Below are 24,663 nucleotides of genomic sequence, written 5' to 3'. Positions count from 1 at the left end.
AATGGTCTGTGGGGCAGAAACCCATGAATTTCATTCAAAGACAGCAGACCCTTTCCTGTCTATATCTTTTTCCTGTGGTGAGCTCTTGGGGCCTCTGTAGCCTGTTTTGAAAAGTCCTGGATGTGACTTCATTCTGATTTCCCAGAGCAGTTTGAAAAGCACCTTCCTCCATGCTGGTGGAGGCATCTGACTCAGAATTCTGACCCTATTTTAATCTACTCTGAGGATGTCAGGTGTTCCTGATGACCTGAAGCATAGGAGACAAAAGCACAGCCATGGACTCAGTTAGAGTCAGTCACGACATAGAAGAAAGGTATTTAAAATTAATCCACATAGGCCAGAATGCCAGCAGTGTCTTAGGCTGTTCTGTTTCTTCTTCATTTACACCTCCAAATAAGAAATATTTCCTTTGGTTGCCAGAGCTAACTTCCTATAAGAGAGGAATGATTGTGTTTGGTGTGTGCTTGTTTTGATGAGGATATAACTGTAATGTTACCAATATTTACTAATATGGAGATCATTACTAATGTGGCAATCACCCAGAATAACTCAAAGGGCCAGGAGGTATGAGGAGGTTGTACTAGATAAGTGTGTACTGCTCTTTCACTTTCTTTCTTTCTTTTTCTTTTATTGTAGTAAAGCATAAATAACATAAATTTACCATTTTAACCTCTTCTAAATTTTTAGTTGTATTAATAAACACATTATGTGAAATTTACCTTCTTAACCATTTTTAGGTGTATAGTTCTGTAGCATGAAGTACCTTGATTTTGTTAAGCAATCACCACCACTGTCCGTCTCCAGAACTTTTTCACCTTCCCCAACTGAAGTGCTGTACCCATTAAATGCCAACTCCACATTCTACCCCCCTCTAGCCTGTAGTAACCTCTAGAAACCTGATGTAGGTGGAATCATACAGTATTTATCCTCTGACTTATTTATCTTAGCATAATGTCTTCAAGGTTCATTTATGTTATGAATTTCATTTCTTTTTAAGATTGAAAATGCTATTCATGTATACCTGTATATCACATTTTATTTATCTCTTGATCCATCAATGGACAGACACACTGCCACTTCCACCTTTTGTCTGTTGTGAATAATGCTGCTACAAACATGGGCGTTCCGGTGTCTGTCTGAGTTCTGTGCTTTCACTTCTTGTATGTATATAGCCAGAGTTGCTGCTGGATTGCGTGGTGATTCTAGGACCCTCCCGTTTTGAGGACCCTCCCATCGTAACCTCTGCTGTACCGTTTGTCATAGCAGCCGCATCATGTATATCCCACGAGCAATGCACAGGGGTCCAGCTTCTTCATATCCTTGACAACACTGATATTTTCTGCTTTTTTTGTATAAGTCATCCTAATGGTGTGAGGTAGTTGAGCATCTTTTCATGTGCTTATTGGCCATTTGTCTATCTTTTCCAGGGAAATGTCTATTCAAGTCTTTTGCCCATTTTTTAATTGTGTTGTTGATTTTTCACTTGTTGTAGGAATCCTTTATATATTCTGGATGTCAGTATCCTATTAGATATATGATTTGCAAATACTTTGTCCCATGCTGTGGGTTGCTTTTTCACTTGATTGATACTATCCTTTGATACACAGAAGTCCAACTTACCTATTTTTTCCCTTTTTTTTGCTTTTGCTTTTGGTGTCATATCCAAGAATTCATTACCAACTCTAATGTCATGATGCTTTTGCCCTATGTTGTCTTCTAGGAGTTTAATAGTTTTAGATATTAAGTCTAGATATTTGATTTAATTTTTGTATAACTAAATTTGTATATGAAAAGGGTCCAGATTCATTCTTTTGCATTGGAATATCTAGTTTTCCCACAATCATTTGTTGAAAAGACTGTCTTTTCCCCCAGTGAATGGTCTTGGCACCCTTGTCAAAAATCATTTGACCATATATGTGGGGTTTATTTCTTTGCTCTTTATGCCATTGGTCTGTATATCTGTCTTTTTTCTGTAAGCCACTTTATTGTGGTATGATTGACATACAAAAAGCTGTGCATATTTAATGTATACAATTTGATGAGTTTGGAGACAAATAATAGCTCTCTTTATGCCAGTACCACACTGCTTTGATTACTATAACTTTGAAGTCAGAAAATATGAAACTGCCCAACTTTGTTCTTCTTTTTCAAGATTGTTTTGGCCATTTGGGTGTGCATTTGCATGCTTTTAGTAACTATAGTTACGTAGTTTCTGATGTTTTAAAACTATTGTTCAAAAGCTGGGTTATATTGGCACAGATTGGCATTGAAATAAGTCCTCCTCTTCTGCCACAGTATTGTATTTGAAGGTTTATTTGTTTTTATTTTATTTACTTTCATATAATTGAGTGGACCTAGCTTTGGTTTCTAAACTGGGAATTTTAGGGAATTCCCTGGCGGTTGAGTGGTTAGGACTCTGTTTCACTGATGAGGGTGCAGGTTCAGTTCCTGGTTGGGGATCTAAGATCCCACAAGCTGCATGGAATCCATGTGTGGCCAAAACGTGAAATTTCAAATAATAGAGAATTTTGTGTGTCAGAACAAAATCAAGCTCAGAGAAAGTGTTATAAGTAACCAAAAAAATTGAGTACGTTAGCTAATTTTATTTCAGTGTTGCTGAGACCTGAGCTGAATGCCATCTGGTCTTGTAATGAATCCAATAAGTGGAAAGTTTACAAATAAATTAGAAAATGTAAGTTTTTGCTTTCTTGTCATATACATTTAAAAAACTGAAATTCTAAATTCAGAATATTATGAAAAGCCCATCAAAAGAATTAATGGATCAAATTAATATTTCTAAGATTTCTTTCTTTGATCGCAAATATGTTTTCCAAATTCAAGTCTTAAAATTATATTTTATTTCCTATTTTTCCTATAGTTTAGGTAAAATGTTACTATTGAGTTAAAAATTTAAAAAGATATTTTGTTAGTAGTATATTAAATAAACAACATGGTGTACTTTTATATATACATTCATGGTCCATGGAAAAGTAGAAATTTCACTAATTTGAAAAGGCTGTAATAAATAAGCCATAAGTATATGTAAAGTGGATTCTTATATAATTTTTAACGTCTTCATGGGAAAAGAAATTTAAGACATTTTAAAGGTTTTTTCCTCCAAATTAAGTAACATTTAAATACATTTATGTGATGAGAATCTGTTAACAAAGAAGACATAGAAAATGCAACAATTTAATATAGTTGATGTTGAGAGTTAGTGTCCTCATATTTAAATTGTGGATTAATTGGTCATTTCAGCATCTTTTCTGGTTCACATTTTCAAATCCAGGAAACTTTAATTTTTATTTAGGTTTTTGACTCTTCAGAGTTTTTAAAAATAATTTATTTATTTGGCTGTACCAGGTCTTAGTTGCAAGGCATGTGGGATCTAGTTCCCTGACAAACAATCAAACACAGGCTGCATTGGGAATGCAGAATCTTAGCCTCTGGACTACCAGGGATGTCTTGGATTAAAAAATCCTGTGTTTCTTTCTTTCTTTTTTTTAACTTGATTGAGTGTGCAATGTAAAATTGAATAAAAAACAAAAATAATCTTCATTTTATGTTGGTAGCTATATCGTGTTACAACTTTTGTGTATTTACTGCCATCTAGTGTTGTAAAAAATCATGACATTTTTGTTTGTATAATAGTTGCAGAAATTTATTACAGACTAAGAGAATAGCCTACTAATATATGAAACTATATCATGGAATCATATAAAAATACCATTTTCTAGGTTAAAATAGTCAAATGCTGGGAACTTCATCAAGTTCATCCCAAAGGATTAAATTAGTACCTAAATAGCCTCTCTTAAATAATCATCATTATTCTCACTTCTGAGACAAATTTAGCTCACTTTTTATTGAAGGATCACTGTTTTAAATGCAGAGTTATACAAAGATCTCCAATTCCTAAAAGATAGAAATGGCCTAAATTCCTTTAAATATCAAATGTTTGATAATCTTTTACTTTAGTGTTAAATGCGCTCACAGTTTTCTTTTAATTCTAAACTTGGCAAGATGCTTCAAACATATTGAATGCTAACAATTCACCTACTAAATGCTGTTCTTTTTCAATGCTGAAATGAATTAACTTTTCCCCTACAAGTTACACTGCATTTCTTTTTTTAAAAAACTTTTTCTTTATATTGGAGTATAGCCAGTTAACAATGTTGTGATAGTTTCAGGTTAGAAATCACACTGCATTTCTGATGGTTAGGTTCTGGTGACCAGCAAGCCAGTCTGCACCATGCATGTTTAATTGATAGTTTTTAAAAGATCACTTTATTGCAGTTTCTTCTTCTTCTCTCACTTTTTTTTTTAAAAGAATGTAAGTTGTTGTTGTTTTTTTTTTTTTTTCTAGTGCAGGCAGGAGGAGAAGGGGGTGACAGAGGATGAGATGGTTGGATGGCATCACTGACTTAGTGGACATGAGTTTGAGCAAACTCCGGGAGATAGTGAAGGACAGGGAAGCCTGGCATGCTGCACTCCATGGGACACAACTTGGTGACTAAACAACAGCGAAGGAAACAGAGTTGATTCTCATCTCTTTGTAATGACTAAAGGTGTCTCCCGAGAGGGAACCGAACCTTTAGGATACTTTTATGCTCTGACACAGGCTTCATTTTCCTCTTAAAAAAAAATAGTTTCCGACTTAAAGAAAAGTTGCAAACATAGTACAGTTAATTCCTATGTATCCCTTTATTAGGGTTACTAATTTGGAACATTTTGCCACATGTGTGCTTGCTCTGTCTCTTGACTGATTTACATCTCTATCTACTGATACACCGAGATATTTCACACTACGGAGATTCTATTTCTGCACTGCCTTTTAATGCATTGTTGCCCTGGGCCAGTCACCCTGTCTCATAAGCTCATCTCCTTGACTGCCTGAAGCCAGTGCAGCATCCTCCCCAGGAATGCTCTGAGGAGTAGAGCAAGAAATGAAACGTGTGTATCCCTGATCAGAAGCGTCTGGCATGGAGCAGGTGCTGAACGTAATGCAGGTCTTGTTATCACCTTTACAAGGCAAGATATTGTGCATGTGAAATGCCAGACACAGAGCTGGGCACCTGGTCAAGGCTCAGGGGATATGAACTGCAGTTCTAACCATCTCTGCATTAGCAGAATAAAACTTTTGTTATCTTTATCAGGTCTTAATTGCTGCATGCAGGATCTTCATTCTGTCATGCAGTATCTTTCTTTGCAGCCCTCAGACTTGCTAGTTGAAGCACCCTAGCTCAGTAGTGGGGGCGCATGGGCTTAGTTGCTCTGCAACATGTGGGATCTTAGTTCTTCAACCAGAGCTTGAACCCGCGTCCTCTGCATTGCAAGGCAGATTCTTATCCATGGGGCACCAGGGAAGTCCCTAACATCAACTTTTTAATGAAAGACTTTGCTGTACATTTGGGAAATACACTAACAAAAATCCCTGGGCAAAATATTAAAATTATATTATTTATAAGAAAAGGTGAACTGACTTTTCTGTATGGTACAGTGGTTAAAGAACATAGGCTCTGGATTCAAATCCTGACTCCAGTTTGACAAGTTATGTGTCTTTGAATAAATTTGAACAATTCAGTACAATTGTTATGCTGACAAATGAATAAAAGCACTTGGTATGCTTACCACAGTGCTTGGCAAGATTAAGTATTCATATTTGTTAGTTATTATTGTTGTCTCAGAGGAAAATACCTGTTCCCATAATAATCTTTTCACCTGGAAGAAAGGTCTGATTAAATTTTTGGATTTCAGTTTTGAAACTTGCCTAGGAAGGAACCCACAACCAACTCTTCATCTGATCTCCACTTCCCAGTGTCAGAGCATGTGTTGGGCTCCTAGGAAGGTAAAGGTTTTTGACCTTTGGGTTAGAGTCCTTTGGGATGGAATTATTGAACTGGGGGTTTTCCTTCTTCCTTTTTCTTCATATAATCTTGGTAATTTTCTGGTCTTTTAATGCACTGTCCCCCTCTTCAGTATTATCAAAATGAAACATTGCTCTGTGTTCTCTTAACAGTGTGGGAATAATTAAAGACAGTCAAGGTAAATTCTTTCATTGGATATATTAATTATTGTGTGCTTATAATATGGCAGGCATTATCAAGGTGGCTCAAACAGTAAAGAATCTGCCTGCAATGTGGGAGACCTGGGTTTGATCCCTAGGTCGGGAAGATCTGGTGAAGGGAGTGGCTACCCTCTCTAGTATTCTTGCCTGGAGAACTCCATGGAGAGAGGAGCCTGGCGGGCTGCAGTCCATGGGACCGCAAAGAGTTGGACACGACTAAATGACTAACACACACTCACATACCAAGATGTAGTCCTGGCTTTAGAAATTCTCACAGATAGAATCCTCCAAGAGCTAAATCACAGTGCAGTAAGTAGAAGGCCACTTTCCTAACCTCCCCGTTGTGAACCAGCTCTTCCCATCCCCTCCTGACAGTCCTCCCACTGGCATAGATTCTCCCAGCCTGCTGGTGGGGGTCCATGGGCAGGATGTCCACTCACTGAGTGAAGTACTCACCAAGAGGCATTTAGTTCCCAGTCTGTTTTTGTGTGGTATTCTCACAACTGTGATTGGCATAAATTAATTAAATGGAATGAAAACTGATGAAATGTGTGTGCTAAAATAGAGAGAGCCATCATTTTCATGAAAACCTTTGGAAAGACTCCATGAAGACAAATGACTATCAGATTGGATAAAGATGAGTCAATTATAAAAGATTAGGGAAAATCATAAAAATGTGGGCAGCTTCCAGATTCTGTTTTCATACTGCTTCACGAGTGTCTTAAAATTTGCACTCTTCTTGAAAGAAAACAAACCTAGGAATCTTTGTCATTGTCTCATGGGTGTTATTTATGCCTAGAAGACCACGACAAACTCTATCATTGGATCTTCCTCAAAGAAAAGGCCTTGGCTCCACATTAAAAGATTTGCAAATAAATGTACATTTAAATGTTTGCTTAAATCTAACATTAATGGTTGGCATTTTTAATAGATCCTTATTTTGACTAACTTTTTGTATTAGCTGAGCAATTTTGACCTAGGTAAACCGCCTGAAAGAGCTTCTGTCCTTGGGGAATGTGGGATTAGCAGCCTGGCCTTCTAAGTTTGTCAATTAATGGGAAATATTTGTTTTGTTGAAGGACCCAGTGCCCTCCAAATTGAATGTTAGTACATAATCTGTTTAAATATGACTTTGTTGATGTCCAGTGTTTGTAAATTGCTTTGCATTCTTTTAAGATATTAACACTGGTAACCTAACCTATTTCTTACCCTGGCAAGTTTAGGAAAAGTCAGGTCTCACACCTCTGAAAGAGATCAGTTTTTACTCAGAATGGAGCTGCTTTCAGAAGAAGAATTTTGCAAGGGTTAAGAATTAGAAAACTCGACAGTTTCTGTACTCTCTTAAGTCATAATTTCAAAGTCTAGCTACTTTATTTTCTTTAAAGTGAAATTGGAAAATTCCCTGTATATTCAAATGCAAATAGTATATCCACAGATAAAGAAAATGACTTGGGTTATTCATCTTTGACAACTGTCACTCTGGTCCCCTCTAAGTGCCTTCAGAGCCTCCTGTCAATTACCTGTTCCCGCAGGTATCTCCTGTTACATCCCAGCCTGTGCTCCCCACTCTCAGCCACAGACCTGCTCAGTTCATTGGCTTCCTCTTGGCTTTATCTGCCTGAAGAATTTTGCAAGAATTTTGCACCTCCTTACATGACAGCAGACTTCCCTTTCAGATACATAAACCAATTCAGAGTCAAATCTGCCTCCTTTCTCTGCTTTTCTATTTTATTCTTTGGAGAATGGGGAGATAAGAAAGCATTTGGGCTTAATTTTTTCCCCCTAAGATGGCCAGCAAGTTGTGCTTCAGAAAATTGAAAGTAGATTTTCAGAGTGTAAGAAATCTCCACTCTTTATAGTATCAGATGGGATGTTGAGAAGAGCCAGTCCAAGGCTCTTATATGTATCTGGGGAGGCCTTGTATGGCAGAGGACCTCTGTGAAGGAAGAGTGGGACACTGGGGCAGATCCAGAGGGAGGAGTGACACGGGAATGGTGCCGTCACACCACGTGGGTTTGCTTCGAGTGAAGAGCATGACTGGGGGGATGGGGGGTAATGGGTGGAGAATTGGATGGAGGGCTCAGAGCTCATGAGGAAAACTTCACATTGCATGTACATTTCATTACAAATTGGTCCCTTTTCATATGCTCAGAGGCAGAACCACACTAGTCATTTCCCCTTGTTAATGTCAACTCTACCTGGCCATTCCCAATGATACCTGAAAGTGAATAGGTTAAGAATTGAACTTACCATGTCTCTGCTCCTTTCCTTATGAGGGGGTAGCTACTTCATGGAAGTATGAAGGGGGTGAAGTGGGTTCATGCCTCAGAAGCCTGGCCTTGTGGATGTAGACAGCTTTGGCTGTCCTCCAACCTAGACCACACCCACACCCTCCCCTGTCTCTGCAGCCTCCAGGTTTCTCTGCTCTTTCCGCAAAGGTCCAAAGAGGAGCTGGGGTCTGCCACATCCTCTTTCCATTATCCTCCAATTCGCCTTGTGTTTTGGGTTCCTGTGGTCCTGTTGGTTAGGTCCCAGTGCTTTATGCTTGCGTCCTGGTAGTTTATTTCTTCTGTCAGGAACAGAAATGTGTTGGAACAGTTGTTCTTAAGGACCCAGTCTTTAAGCTTTCTGCCTGTGCTTCCATATAAGTTACTGTTTGACTTCCATTTAACCAACTGTTTCTGGTCTACATTGAAAGTATTGATACATAGAAGAGAAACCACGCTCCTGCTCTGAAATAAGACCTTGACCCAGGGACAAAGCATTTAAGTTGTCATTTTTGATGTTTATCTTCTTGCTTTTCCCCTCAGTGAAAATAGTGCCTTGACATTCATGTTTCTCAGTATCTGTTGTTGTTGGTTAGCTGCTAACCTGTGTCCAACTCTTTTGCGATCCCGTGGACTGTAGCTTGCCAGGCTCCTCTGTCCACGGGGTTTCCCAAGTAGGAATACTGGAATGGATTGCCATTTCCTCCTCCAGGGGATCTTCCCACCCAGGAATCAAGTCCACGTCTCCTGCATTGCAGGTGTATTCTCTACCACTAAGCCACCAGGGGAGCTCTTCTCAGCATCCAAACCCTACTTAATCATCCCTTTTCTTGAGAAAAGTTTTCACATGGGAGCAGTACTCAAACCCAAAATGTTAGTCATCTAGGTCAAATCTCACTTCGAGAAACCCTTCACTGTTTCTTTGCACTGGAATTCTGAATTAAAGATTGAACCAAGCTTGAATGTTATTTTTTTTTAGTGTCATAGAAATTGATATATTAATTGGATGAGGTGAAATGATACCAGTTTCGCCAGTTCCTAATTTTTGTAGTTATTTTGGTATGTTGCAGTGTTGTTTTATGTTGCTGTTCCTTCTGTTTTCCTCCTCCCTTCTTCCCTTTGGTCTGTAGCCTAAAAGGTTCAGAGGGGCTACAGTGTCTTTTGTATCTCCCCCAAGGGGCCATGTGGTAAAGACTGATTAAATTAGACACTCTGTGAGAGTGTTTTTATAGACTCCAAGGTGCTTATAAATGTAAGACGTTAATATTACCACTGTAATTTCTTCCTGTTAATACAATGTGTTCCCAATCCCATTATGTTATAAATGTTACTAAAAATGGACTATTTACAAAGATGGTTAAGAACCATGAAGGGAAGGGAAAGAAAGATTTTGAATGTTGATGACTTTGTAAGAAAATGTCTTTTTACCTTACATATTTTAGTTAAAAACTCTTCTATGCCAATTGAAAAAATGTAAATGCTGTGTTTTACATACACATATTCATCTGTACATATGTATGCATGCGCACACGTGTGTGTGTGTATTTCTTTAAAATAAGATACAATTCTCAGCCTAAAGATCAAGTTTCTCCTCTGGCAGCTTGAGCACAGGGTGGAGGGTGAGCTGCGGAACAGAGAGATACGATTATCTCTGTGCTGATGTGAGTGGGCCCTGGCGAGAACCATTTCTCCATGTGCATGAAGGCTGTAGCACTCGCATTATCCTTTCTGCTTCAGCGCTTCAGAGGAAAACTAATTGGTTACCACCTGTGCTAATAATTAAGTCTATGATATGGTCATTGGTGCACAAGGAACTCAAGTTGAGGGAGTATTTCACATCAGAAAGGTGATGGGATTGGAGCAGAAAGAATAAAATATATTAATAGTCTTTCACAGTCAGTTGTAGAAAAGGAACCACAGGGAAAAAGAGCGGCTTTCATTTGGGTCAGTGCTATTCTTTCACTGAAGGCTCAGAAAGGACAGAGGAGCAGGACTGTGGGGAGAGCTCATTGCATTATCTTCCCTGTGCAGTTAAATTTGTTGCAGAGATTTGCACCCTGTCTCAATTCAAAGATGAAAATTTACTGAAAGTGATTGTCAGGGATTAGAAGTAAGGAGTGTATTTGACTACAGAGGTATATAGCACAAGGGGCATTTTTTGGAGTGATGGAATTGTTCTTTATCCTGATTATGATAATGTTCTCACAGCTCAGTGCATTTGTTAAAACTTAAAGAGCTGTCCCCCAAAATGAGTGATTTTTACTGCACATATAATTAAAAAGATAAAATTTAAAATGTGTGAAAATATTGAAAAACATGCTTTGGGAAACCTTTTGTCTGTGGCTCAGAATATGTTTATTTAACCCAGTCCTCTACAAGATGAAAGAGATGTTTTTCTTTCAAAATGAAGAATGAAACAACCTAATACCAGTTAATCTAAAATTTTCCTGTCACTTGATTTTACCTATCAAGTGGCTCTCTTCAGACTCCAAGTGACATTTTATAGCTGAATTTTTAGAGGCAGTGCAGTAATAATAGAAGGAATGAGAAAAGTCGGCTTCTTTGGCTTTTCCTTTTTGAGCCCTCATAACTTTGTTTCAACATAAAAGGAGCCGCTCACCTTGAGTATTGTTTTGCTTGTAAGAGGAAATTAAGGAGGTGAGCCACAATTCTCAGGCTTTGGAGAATTCACTGGTCATGCCAAGAGCACAAAGAGTCAACTGTCTTTATATTTTATTGTATTCAGACTCTGTTTTCTGCATGGAGGTCATGCACAGAAATGCAAATAATTGTGTGGAAAGGGATATGCACTGCTGTTAAGCCTTTTAGAGGCATAAGGTGCCCTTCATGTGCTTCTAGAATCAGCAGGATTCTAGGACAAATAGGAAGCAGCACAGTGGGAAGGGTTCAGTGAGGGATCAAGATCAATGTTAGTTGAGTCACTGAAAACCATCAAGTTAGCATTTGGTGGTTTTTAAATAAGTCATTTCAGACTGAAAACATTTTAAACAACTCAGAATAATAAATTTACTCCTGAGTTTAGTTTTTCTGAGGACTTTTTAAATAGCCTATAAAATATTCTGAGCCAAGAGGCTGTTTAAAGATTTAGCCTGTAGAATAGTTTTTAAAATATAAAAGACTAAATAGTATGTGACTATAGTCCAGTTGAAAGCTGATTGATCAGTTAGGTAACAGATATTTATTGAGTGCTTATCTTGTAGTTTTTACGCTTTAAAATAAGGTTCATTGACTTTTTATGACTAGGGTGCCAAGCCCTGTTTGTTTATTCTTTTGGGAGAAAGAAAAGGTTTATAATCTAAAGACTTCAGGAAGGAACTTTGTCAAGCCTTTGTCAACTGATATCATAGTTATTAATTCACACAGAGGATTTTTCTCTCTGTTGTTGGGGCCATGTAAGACTTCCTGTCCTTTGTACTCATCGTAGTTTACAGTGATAATACTCCATGTGGAACTCACACTGGGCTGGTCTGAGAACTGTCGGTTAGTAGTTTGCAGAAAGATAGATAGGAGCTCATACCAAAATGTAAGTCAGCAGGCTGCTTCCTTCCTTGAAAGTGTCTAGCTATGGAAAAACTGTCAGTCGAGCTCAAAGTGTGCTACTGACAGTTGACTTGCCTTCTGGAGCAAGTCCTCTCCTTGTGGACTAGAGACAGTGCTCTGACCTGGTGTGGTTTGCAGCATGGCAGTTGAGTACTTCATTCTTTTCCTTTCTAAGAGTCATTGGATTCGAATAACGTTCGTGCTTCTGAGGAGGAACAGTGCCCGTTTTGTTGTTCCCATTCTTGACTCTGGAGCTCTGGTGTTCCAGAGTCCTTCTCTGTTGCTGTCTGTTTCCAGGTGGATCCTGAGACAGTGGCGAGGGGTGGAGGATTGTCCTGCAGAGAGGTCACCTCGTCATTTGGCTCTGCATGTTGGAATTGTCTGGAGGGTTGTCTGGGTTAGGGGATTATACTCTTTAGCGACTGTGTTTATGACTTCAGCTACATTGTTTTGTTGCGTGCATGCACACACGCGCAGGCACGCACACACACACAAGTGAACAGAATTTTGAAAACAGCAGAAGGTATTCAGTTGGGCATTGCTACCTTTGAGAGAAAGAACCAGCTCCAAGCATTCCTTCTATGCTCTTTTTATTTGTATAACTTAAAATTTTTTTTGAATTCTTATTAATGAGTCAAATTACCTATTATATTTTGATTTATAAGGAAATAAAACATTTCTACTTATATTATTAGATTGATGTTTAGTTGCTAAGTTGTTTAGTTGTTAACCCTGTGGACTGTAGCCCGCCAGGCTCCTCTATCCATAGTATTTCCCAGGCAAAAATACTGGGGTGGGTTGCCATTTCCTTCTCCATATTTGTATAACTTCTAATCAGTTTTTTGGAGAAGTCGTTCTCTCTCATTTGCATCTTTTGTTTTGACAGTAGTAGCTGGTCTCATCTTCCATGTGGCTTGATACCTGACAATATTTATTGATACTGTTTCACTTCTGTTAGCTGGCAGTGTGAAAACTAGAAAGCCATTTTCTTACAGAAGTAATGATCTTTATTTTAAATTGTTGGTGTTTATTCTTTGAATCGGAGAAGGCAGTGGCACCCCATTCCAGTATTCTTGCCTGGGAAATCCCATGGACGGAGGAGCCTGGTGGGCTGCAGTCCATGGGGTCCCTAAGAGTCGGACACGACTGAGCGACTTCACTTTCACTTTTTACTTTCATGCATTGGAGAAGGAAATGGCAACCTACTCCAGTGTTCTTGCCTGGAGACTCCCAGGGGCGGGGGAGCCTGGTGGGCTGCCGTCTATGGGGTCGCACAGAATCGGACACGACTGAAGCGACGTAGCTGCAGCAGCAGCAGATTCTCTGAATAGAAATGCATATATAAGATTCAGAACATGTAAGGTCAAAAGCACAGTGGAAAAAAAAATCCTTCTACCTCTTTCTCCCAATCCACAAATTCTCTTTCATGGGGGCAGCCAGTGTGGTAGGTTTCTATATAGGCTTCGAGGAATATTTAATGTTCAGATAAACAAATATGTATGTAAGAATAAGGATTCATGAGCAGAAGTTAATGAGTTTGTTTTACACCTAGTGGTTTAGTACAAATAAGAACGCTATTGGTATTTTAAAAAATTTTTGTGTAAAGGAGTGCATATGTAAGAGGACAGGCAATGTTATTGAACTTTAGAATTCATGATTGGAATGGTATTTTACTAAGCAGTGTTGACCTTTTCAGGAGAGTAGAAATCTTTGCCTCATGAGGACATGACAGGCTGAAGGACCATGACTGACGTGCTTGTTATTTCAGGTTCAGATCAGTTTCACCTACAGGTGAGGAAGAGCAAAAGCTGATTATTAATAACAAATATTTTGACCTGCTTTTTGCCAAGGATAGTGCCAGGATTGGATTGGGGCCAAAGCCAAGGAGCAGTCTATGTGGTTTGTGCATTTTTTATCATTTTAAAAATAGGAATGAATTTCAAATAGATCATTGTGCAACTATGAGAAAAGAATCAGTATAATTCAACAAAAATGCACTAGATTAGGGAGTTTCGGGGGGTTTTTCTTTCTTTAAATAAGGTTCATGACTTTTAAACAAATGTGAGATAGGTATACTCTTTGACCTAGAAATCCTACCTCAAATAATTTTTCCTCAGGAGAGAGCGTTTGAGAGTAGGGTGACTTAGAGCCTCACTGATCCAGTTCTTTGAATGAACTTGCCTTAACCTTCTGGGTTTTCAACCCCTTTTCAGTCTCATTTTCTACTGTGTTCCTCTTTCTTCCTCACCCCCTCCTATTCCTCAGCTTTCTTCTACCCTTCATCTCTTCCTGGCATCCTCTGGAATGTATTGCCACCCCTTGGCTGCTGGCATCCCCCTGTTTCAGGCCTCTTCCTTGTTGAACTGTTCTCCACCTGTTTCGCTGAGGTGTTGAGCTGAGTGTTGGGGCTGGGAGCAGGCAGAGGTGTAATAAGCCCCTTTTTGATGGGGCTCCGTTTTAGCCACAGGCCACAAAGATAGAACAGAGAATGTCTGTCTGTTGTGGAACAAGGATCACTAAGTTCCTAATCAGAGAACGATGCCTCTAGAGCAGGGCATATACATTTTGTGAATTCTTTTCATGAGGACTAAAAAAAGACCTGAACACATGTAAACCTTTCCTTATCACTGTGTTTTTTGGGTCAGGGATTCCCAGATGTTTCAGAGAGATTGTTTTGTTTTATTCTTTTGTGGGGGAGAAAACATTACAATAATGTGAATTAAATTAATTTTGCTTTGTGTGACTATGAAGATAAAGCTTGAGGTATTTCTGAGGGTAATGAAACTGATCTGTACCCTGATTATGGTGGTGGTTTACATAAATCTATGCACATGTTAAAACTCATGAAACTGTATGCTAAAAAAGTGAATTTTATTATATGACATAAAGTAAAATTTAAAAACAAAATAACTTTGTTTAAAGAATTTTATGTATTCTTGCAAGTAGAGGTATAACTGTGGATGTCATTAATTAAGGAATCAGTTTTATACTGTATGAACTGTTGCATGGCTATTATAAACACTGGGATTTCCAAGGACCTAGTTAGACTATTTCTCAGTCCAACCTACCCTTCTCTCCATAGAAACACCAGCCTGTATTTTCACATTTAGTGTAAAATCAGTTCCAAACTGAGTGAGAATAGCACGTCAGGGATGATGGCTGCTCGAATTTGCCCCCTAAATCCTTAGGAGGAATTTTGAGCTATTTTAAACATAATACACATTTTGAAGTTTTATATGCAAAGTTTAAGTTAAGAAAAAGCATTTGCAGTCATTAAACCATCAGTTTCTATTTATTGCCTGTTTATTTAGAAAGACTGAGTCCTCGTTCCTAGGACTCTTAGACCTTTGCATTGTTAGTATCTTTGGGAGTATTTGAGACTTTCATCCTATAGCTGTTGGTGATCCTACTTTTCTGGCTGGCAAGATACAGTTGATGTCACCTATGGGGCTGCCAAATGAATCAGTGGATTTCTAGCTGGAGACGTAGCTGTGGTGACTCTCAGTACTGAGGGTTTCTATTTATTGAGCAGAACATCACTGGACTTGTGTTAGTGCTGTAGGCTCTCTCACTAATATTTTTTAATTAACTACAATAAAAAATAGTATTGCGAGATCACACATTTTTATTTTTGAGACCTATATAGTATATATTTTTATAGCAATTACAAAGGATAAAATGTTAACATTTTTATTTTAAAATATTTATGCAAGAAAAAACTCTGCCACAGACATCCGAAGATAGAGATTTTTTTTATGACTCATGGACAGACCCTTATTTTACCTTCATCCTCATAAAACAGTTTGGAAAATCTGGAATAATTTACAGATCTAAGATTACAATAAAGTAGACATTGGTGTATTCTTTGAACAAAGATTAAGACAAGATTTAACATTTTTTAAAAATGTTAAAATTATTTTCCAAAGTAAAATCGCATTTGCTTAAAAAATGTTTATTGATTCTTGAGAATCTATCATTTTGTCTTCAAAATAGTTGAATATTAGTTAAACAGCATGTGGCTGAAGTAAACAGAACACCCATATTTGTGACTGAAAATTTATTTTTTTAATCTTTTTGCCTAGAGTTTATTAGTAGTATTGCACATTTATGTTTTAATTAAAAGAATATTCAGATTTTATCTTTTAGAAACATCCCTCCTACTTGAGTTTGAGACTTTTTCTATGACCTAACCTACCACCATGATTTTTGAATGTTCCGTCTGTGCTTGAGAAAAAGATATAGTCTCTCTTAGTACGTATGTAATGTTATTAATATCTGTGTCTGTTTTTCCAAAAACTCCACTCTGTTGAACATATTATTTAGATCTCCTAAACAATTACTTACCCTTCGTCCAGTTTTCTTGGTTCAAGAGTGGTGTTAAAGTGTTGTCTTAAGTAGTATGTTCCTATTACAAAGCATCTATAGTTTCTGGCTTATGAATGTAGTCCTGTGTTATTTGGTACACTGAGATTTATAACTGGTGTGTTTTCATTTTGAATTGTGACCTTTAATATCATAGAAATATTTCTTTGTAACTTTTAGTAATTTTTGACCTAAATTCTACTTTGTCTGATATTTAAATTGTATACCCTATTTTCTTAAGATTTCCATTGTATCTAGTCTATTTTATTTTTAGCCTTCCTGAATTACATTGATTTAGGTATGTCTCGTATACAGCCTCAAATTGGGTTTTCGTTTGCAAGGAAGTTTGAACTATTTTGCTTTTAATTGGTGTGTTCAGTCTATTTGCATTAATTGAGATGCATATGTTTGGTCTAAATATGGTCATGTTATTTTACTTACATATACTGTGGTATTATGTTACGTTATATTTACTGTGTTTCTTTCTCTATATCATCTGTTTCCTTACTTTCATTTTTCATGGGAGGTATTTAGAAAGATTGCTCTTACAGCTTTATAGTTTTACCTCCTATAACGTCCTTAATTCTCTTTGCCTTTACTTAGATTTCTACTGTTGGGTTTGTCGATTTTAAGTAACATCCTTTGATTTTGTATTATCTATTTGACTGTTAGTGTATTCTTCTTTATCCTCTCATTATTTCAGTTATATTGTTCCTACTTTGTCAGAATATTCAGCAATTACATATATCTTATTTTAGTCCATGGTTAAGCAGTTAAATCCCTTCCGTGCTTGCCATCAGCTATCTTGGCAGAGTTTTCTGATTCACCTCTTTTTCTATGACCCTTATTCTCTAGTATGATGCTTCTGAAACAATACTGGGCATACTAGTCATTTGGACCTCTCGGGGGGGCCTAGATTCTTACTATTTACGAAGTCCCAGGTAATGCCAGTGCTGTGGGCTGTGAACCCTACTTTGAGTAGCCGAATATTCTGAGAAGAGTGTTTAATTTTTTGACTGTTTAAGACTATTCTGGAGAAGGCAATGGCACCCCACTCCAGTACTCTTGCCTGGAGAGTCCCATGGATGGAGGAGCCTGGTGGGCCACAGTCCATGGGGTCGCTAAGAGTCGGACACGACTGAGTGACTTCACTTTGACTTTTCACTTTCATGCATTGGAGAAGGAAATGGCAACCCACTCCAGTATTCTTGCCTGGAGAATCCCAGGGACGGGGGAGCCTGGCGGGCTGCCGTCTGTGGCGTCGCACGGAGTCGGACACGACTGAAGCGACTTAGCAGCAAGACTATTCTGCCATAGCATCTATATTTGAAGGACAGCTTGGCTGGATCCAACATCTTCTGGTCACTATTTCTGAGCGTTTCTTGAAAATGCTGCTGCATTATTATTTTGATTTATTGCTGTCAAATACTGAAGCCAGTCTGATTTTTTCTCCTTTTGTGTGTGACCTAGTCATTTTGCTTTGAGGCCCAGGAGTTTAGTATTATTTTTTAAATTTATCTTTAAAATCTGATCACTCTATAGGTATGTTTCTCAGAGGTGATTAGTCCAGATCACAGACGTGGTGGTTGTTTCAATGCCATTTCATGTCTCTTATTTCTGTCTTCTTTTTAAATAATTTTCAATATTAATTGTGTTCTATTTTTCCAGTTACATTTATGTGAAATCTTCTTTGCCTGTCAATCACTTTCTTTCATTCTACATCTATTTTATTTTTGTCCCATAGGTTTTTTTTTTTTTTTTAGTTTTTTTTTTTAATTTTAAAATCTTTAATTCTTACATGCGTTCCCAAACATGAACCCCCCCTCCCACCTCCCTCCCCATATCATCTCTCTGGGTCATCCCCATGCACCAGCCCCAAGCATGCTGTATCCTGTGTCAGACATAGACTGGCAATTCAATTCTTACATGATAGTATACATGTTAGAATGCCATTCTCCCAAATCATCCCACCCTCTCCCTCTCCCTCTGAGTCCAAAAGTCCGTTATACACATCTGTGTCTTTTTTCCTGTCTTGCATACAGGGTCGTCATTGTCATCTTCCTAAATTCCATATATATGTGTTAGTATACTGTATTGGTGTTTTTCTTTCTGGCTTAACTTCACTCTGTATAATCGGCTCCAGTTTCATCCATCTCATCAGAACTGATTCAAATGAATCCTTTTTAACGGCTGAGTAATACTCCATTGTGTATATGTACCACAGCTTTCTTATCCATTCATCTGCTGATGGACATCTAGGTTGTTTCCGTGTCCTGGCTATTATAAACAGCGCTGCAATGAACATTGGGGTACATGTGTCTCTTTCCATTCTGCTTTCCTTGGTGTGTATGCCCAGCAGTGGGATTGCTGGGTCATAAGGTAGTTCTATTTGCAATTTTTTAAGGAATCTCCACACTGTTCTCCATAGTGGCTGTACTAGTTTGCATTCCCACCAACAGTGTAGGAGGGTTCCCTTTTCTCCACACCCTCTCCAGCATTTATTGCTTGCAGATTTTTGGATCGCAGCCATTCTGACTGGTGTGAAGTGGTACCTCATTGTGGTTTTGATTTGCATTTCTCTGATAATGAGTGATGTTGAGCATCTTTTCATGTGTTTGTTAGCCATCCATATGTCTTCTTTGGAGAAATGTCTATTTAGTTCTTTGGCCCATTTTTTGATTGGGTCGTTTATTTTTCTGGAATTGAGCTGCATAAGTTGCTTGTATATTTTGAGATTAGTTGTTCGTCAGTTGCTTCATTTGCTATTATTTTCTCCCATTCAGAAGTCTGTCTTTTCACCTTGTTTATATTTTCCTTTGTTGTGCAGAAGCTTTTAATTTTAATTAGATCCCATTTGTTTATTTTTGCTTTTATTTCCAGAATTCTGGGAGGTGGATCATAGAGGATCCTGCTGTGATTTATGTCTGAGAGTGTTTTGCCTATGTTCTCCTCTAGGAGTTTTATAGTTTCTGATCTTACATTTAGATCTTTAATCCATTTTGAGTTTATTTTTGTGTGCGGTGTTAGAAAGTGATCTAGTTTCATTCTTTTACAAGTGGTTGACAAGTTTTCCCAGCACCACTTGTTAAAGAGATTGTCTTTACTCCATTGTATATTCTTGGGATGACATGATCCTCTACATGGAAAACCCTAAAGACTCCACCAGAAAATTACTAGAGCTAATCAATGAATATAGTAAAGTTGCAGGATATAAAATCAACACACAGAAATCCCTGGCATTCCTATACACGAATAATGAGAAAGTAGAAAAAGAAATTAAGGAAACAATTCCATTCACCATTGCAACGAAAAGAATAAAATACTTAGGAATATATCTACCTAAAGAAACTAAAGACCTATATATAGAAAACTATAAAACACTGATGAAAGAAATCAAAGAGGACACTAATAGATGGAGAAACATACCATGTTCATGGATCGGAAGAATCAATATAGTGAAAATGAGTATACTACCCAAAGCAATTTACAAATTCAGTGCAATCCCTATCAAGCTACCAGCCACATTTTTCACAGAACTAGAACAAATAATTTCAAGATTTGTATGGAAATACAAAAAACCTCGAATAGCCAAAGCAATCTTGAGAAAGAAGAATGGAACTGGAGGAATCAACTTGCCTGACTTCAGGCTCTACTACAAAGCCACAGTCATCAAGACAGTATGGTACTGGCACAAAGACAGACGTATAGATCAATGGAACAAAATAGAAAGCCCAGAGATAAATCCACACACATATGGACACCTTATCTTTGTCCCATAGGTTTTTTAAGCCTTTCTTCAATGCTCCTTATTCTATTTTCATTTCTGTCCATTCTCCCTGGGCCCTTTTTTAATTTAATCACCATTTCTAAGATGAATTTGTCCTCTTTATTTAAATGTTTACTGGGTTGTCACTCTTATTTTGTATCTTTGTTTGTTCATTTGTTTGATATTTCTGTTCTGAGTTTTAAAATTTCTTACTTACAGGTTTTCTTCCACATTTATAAGTGTTTGTTTAAGACTATTTTATTTAGATTCAAATATTAAGTTATAATTTTCATCTAGTTCACGTTTTGTTTGTTGATTGGCTCTTGTTTCTTTTTTATTTTGTGAGGGAAACAAAATGAAAAACTGAAATACCACGACTCACTGTTTGTTTTATTCTCATAGTAATTTTGTATAGATATTATCTGCTTTTTGTTCATTTTGAAAGTGATTAATTTCCCTGGGCTAGCAATAGTAGTTCTGGTTGGCCAGGATAAGAGGTTTGAGTGGTATACTCAGTTCCTTGGTTAAAGAGTGCTTCCTTTTCTTGGTAAAATGCCATTTTTAAAATGAGTACCTTCTTTGTGGTGAGAAGTGCGAGCATTGCTCTGAAGTATTTCTGAAGGACTGTAATTTTTACGTTCTTCTTGCCCATAATCACCATTTTCCCTGGGTGCCGGATCCTTCCATGTAATCTTTCTCCAAGAAATAGTGCCTTCCTAAGACTACATTTCTGGTTCTGTTCATTTTGAAGCCCCAGTCCTTTGATTCTACAGGAAACCTCTGATCAAACCTGTTCTCAGTGGTTCCTCACTTACAGTAGATTTTTTTTTTTCTGGGGATGATCTTATTCCAGTACCGTTCCAACTCTATTTCTCTCAACACTTTTTTCAGAGTCCTTGACTTGACTTCCCACACAGGTGTGAGCTCTTCATCTGGTCTTACTAGATACGGATTTTTCCCTATTTTCATGTACCGTGAAGTTCACAGCATTCCCTATCTCCTAGTTATACTTCAGGCATGAATAATGGATGGTTTCATTTATTCTCTCCTCATTCATCTGATTTATTATTATTTTGAGACTGTATGAACAGATTTGGACTTAGGTGGCTGCATTATTTTGTGAGAAACCAGCATTCTCTAATAATACTTTGCATCTTTTTAAAAAAATCAAATTTAGTTTGGTATTTTTGGACACATAATATATGATAATTTATGAACTAAAGAAGATTACTTCATTTTCTATTTAGTTTACAGCATGTTTTATATTCTTTCGATTATCACTATACTTATTCTGATTTGTACCTTACTACTACAAAATATATTCCTATTAATATATCTATCTTAATAGGTTATATCTAGTATATCGTCTATAAGGAGCATGCTGGACTTATTGTAATAGTTTAATTGGATAAGGGGCATTTTTAAATTTAATTTTTATAAATATATAGCCATTGAACAAAATGTGAAAAAATTTCTCAGAAATTCACCACACTTATCAGTCTTAAATTTGTGAATTGAATCCTTTGTAACTTTTCCCCAAGCCATTAAAAAGTAGCATGATGTGTGTGTGTGTTATATCCATTAAATATGTATGTATTTTATAAACATACACTGTTTTTCCACTCTTGTTGAAGTAAAATGAAAACAAGTTAGAAATTATTTTAGACCCTAAGAGAATTTTGAAGATCCTCTGCTGAAAGTGGGGTTGAAATAAGAATGTAGATGCTACTACCTTCTATAATATTTGTAGGATATTTTAAGTCAATATTCAGAATATTCTGGGGAACTTTTTATTAAAATGTAACATACATATAGTTACTGGTTATGAGTAGCAAGCTACATGAGTTTCCGGAAGTGAACATACTCCTAAGACGTTGAGCATTTTCCCAGAAGCCTCTTCTTGCCCTTTCTACTCACCACCACCCGACAGCAACACCTTCCCTGACTCCTGCTGCCATTTATTTTTGTCTCGTTTAACATTTTGTGTAAATTGCATCGCATGCCATGTTCTGTCAGTATACTTTTCCAATTATCTCAGTCTGTTGAAGTCGTTTGCCAGCGATGGCTCTTTTTAGCAGTTTTTCCCTCCGACCTGTTAATTAATCATCTAGAATGACTGTGCTGGTATGCACTGTGACGCTTCCATGTGGCTGGCAGTGAGCTGCAGTGCCCCCACAGACATGCCGTTTCTAGCTTTATACATATAATCATCAACATTACATCTCTAAATCCAGGAAAGAAATTGTCAGAGTGATGGTTTATTAGAGAGATTAATAAAATATGAGGATATTTAACGATTTGGTGATGGAACAAGACAATTAGTGTGTTGCTAATTCCAAAAGTGAGTCTAAAATGGGAAAGATAATGTTACACTTCGTATGTTAGTCATATCCCTAACTGAAGAGATCAGTTGGCAGTCTTTTTAAAGCTTCATCGTTTTCATCATTCAATTGGTTTTACTTCCCTGAAATGTGCTGATTTCAGTGATTTTTTTAACATGATGCTTTCTAAGTATATTATGTGACTATGCTAGAGTATATTGAATGTTGTCATTTGAAGACAGAAGTGATAACTCCATTGCAAAACAAACAAACTAAATAAATCCAAAGCGCAGAGATGATGGTTGGCACATTGTAGTGGCAGCGGATACTTGGGTTTGAAAGGAGTGGTTTCCAGACAACCCAAGGTTTGGAGTGACCAATTTCCATTAAATTCCTCATGAACTGCTGGCATGTTGATATTGAAAACAGAAGAAGAAAAGTTGGGAATGGAGAGGAGCAAATTTGAAAACCCAGTCCCTGCCCTTCCTAAATGCATCAGCTCCCTTTCTCTGCCACTTACAGGTTTATTCTAAGAACTTGGAAAGCAGAGAGAAAGCAAAACATTTTTTCTTACTTAATAATTCTACTTTCTTTCCATTACTTCCTCCTCAGCAAATGTGGTTAAAGCTCTTTGTGGTGTCAAAAAGGGTAGGTTCATTGACCTCTGACTGTGGTATTCCATGTCCCTTGAGGGGACATCCGTTCACCTAGCAGATTTGGGGGCTTACACACCTTGTGCCAGGCCCAGAGCAGAGTCAGACTTGGTCCTTGGCCTCTTGGAGCCTTAGGTAGTGTGGATACAAAGTGCCAAATGCTCATACAGATAAATGAAGAATGGCTGAGGTGCTGAATAGAGGGTGGTTCTCACTCATGCTCAGATGGAGGAGGTTTCAGGGGGTCAAGAGTGAAACTGATTGCAGGGTGCCAGGCAGGGCTCCTGGTAGGCTGGACCATAGTGGGCAGCAGCTCTTCTGGAGTGGCACATGTGGGAAGCAGTATTCAGAGGCCTCAGTGACGTGTTGAATGTGGAGTGTGTTAGGGTAGAGGGGTTGTCTGAGTGACCAGAGGTGTCCAGCTTGGATACTGGTTGGAGAGCCACTCACTGAGCCAGGCAATGCTAAAAGGGGACTGTGTTTTGGCAGAAGATCCTGAATTTGTTTTTGGGTTCTGCAGAATCTCGAGTATTTGTATGACAGGCAGGAGGAGGCCAGTGGGCAGTTTGATGAGCTAGGAATCCATGTCTGTGAATTGCCCCCATAGGGAATCCATGTTCCCTTTTCTGTCATGCTTGCTCCCCTGGCCCAGCTGTGCACGTGGGCTGTGCACAGGGCTCTTGGAGAAGAAAAGATGTATGTTAGGGAGACCTTCCTGGTCTCTTGGACTCCAGAAGAACTGCAGCCAGAGTAGAACGTGGTAAGCAGTGGACTGTAGCTGCTGACGTGACTTTGAAGTCACGTCTCAGAACATACGCAGAAGAGGGTGGGGTTAAGGAAGTTGGAGTACTGACTTAGAAACTTGACCAAACTGCTTCCTCAGATTTGCTTGGGATTTTTTTTTTCTTCCCCCAAGAACCCAGGTCTTCAGAACTAGGTAGAAAATGTATTCTTAATTAGAAACGCACTCATACAACCATTATAGAAACTTGAAGTTTCATCGTTAGCTGTGTGGAGAACTGCTTAAACAGTGGCCTAGGAGGATGGCTAAACATGGCACACAGCACGGCACTCATTTGAGATGAATGACTCAGTTCATCCTAGAAACTCATTCTCTGCTCTGAGAGATTCTTCCCACCCCTTCAGCTGTTCCTTTTCGACCTTCTCCCAGGACTTCGCCTCCTCTGGACGACTCATCCATTCCTCCTCTCCTGTCCCTCCTCACTCCCCGGGCATTCCCTGTGGCCCTGGTGAGCAGTCTTCTTCCGCTGCAGCGCCCCCTGTTGACCACCCACCTGGGCATCTCTGCCCCCAGCTGAATGTCACCCAGTGTGCTTCCAAAACTGCATTGTCTGACACATCCACCTGCTGTCAGCTGGAAGGTGGAGTTGATTCTCCCTCACTCCCCATCAGTCCAGCAGCCATTTCATCTGGACTAAAGTCCCCTCCACTCATCACCTTGTGCACAGCCTTAGAGCAGGTCCTTGCCATTTCTTGCCTGAGCTACAGCAAGTTCTTAACTGGCATCCTGGCTTGGGGCTCTCCAGTCCATTCCGTTGCCAAATGCTTGTTCTGAAACACAAGTCTGATCTCATTCTCTCCTTGAAAGCCTTCTCTGGCTGTCCACCATCTTCAGGATTCAAGTTCAGATTGAGTTTTGCAGGCCCCG

At 38.3% G+C, this 24,663-nt stretch overlaps 1 protein-coding gene across 8 annotated transcripts in view; it reads left to right on the top strand.

Moving 5' to 3' along the window:
• ANO10 (anoctamin 10) overlaps nt 1-24,663 on the top strand; it is a 214,666-nt gene that overhangs the window by 55,506 nt on the left and 134,497 nt on the right. For 3 of the 8 annotated variants that reach the window (XM_069560755.1, XM_069560756.1, XM_069560757.1), the window contains exon 12: nt 4,364-6,612. The exons of the other annotated variants lie outside the window; for them this stretch is intronic. In XM_069560755.1, coding sequence (XP_069416856.1) covers nt 4,364-4,420 — 57 coding nt within the window. In that variant the 3' untranslated portion in view covers nt 4,421-6,612. Of the gene's footprint in view, nt 1-4,363; nt 6,613-24,663 lie in introns of those variants that run through there. 8 annotated transcript variants of the gene reach the window in all.

Source organism: Ovis canadensis, chromosome 19, assembly GCF_042477335.2.
Source record: "Ovis canadensis isolate MfBH-ARS-UI-01 breed Bighorn chromosome 19, ARS-UI_OviCan_v2, whole genome shotgun sequence".
Classification (NCBI taxonomy): Eukaryota; Metazoa; Chordata; class Mammalia; order Artiodactyla; family Bovidae; genus Ovis; species Ovis canadensis.
This window is presented reverse-complemented; position numbering and strand designations above follow the sequence as displayed.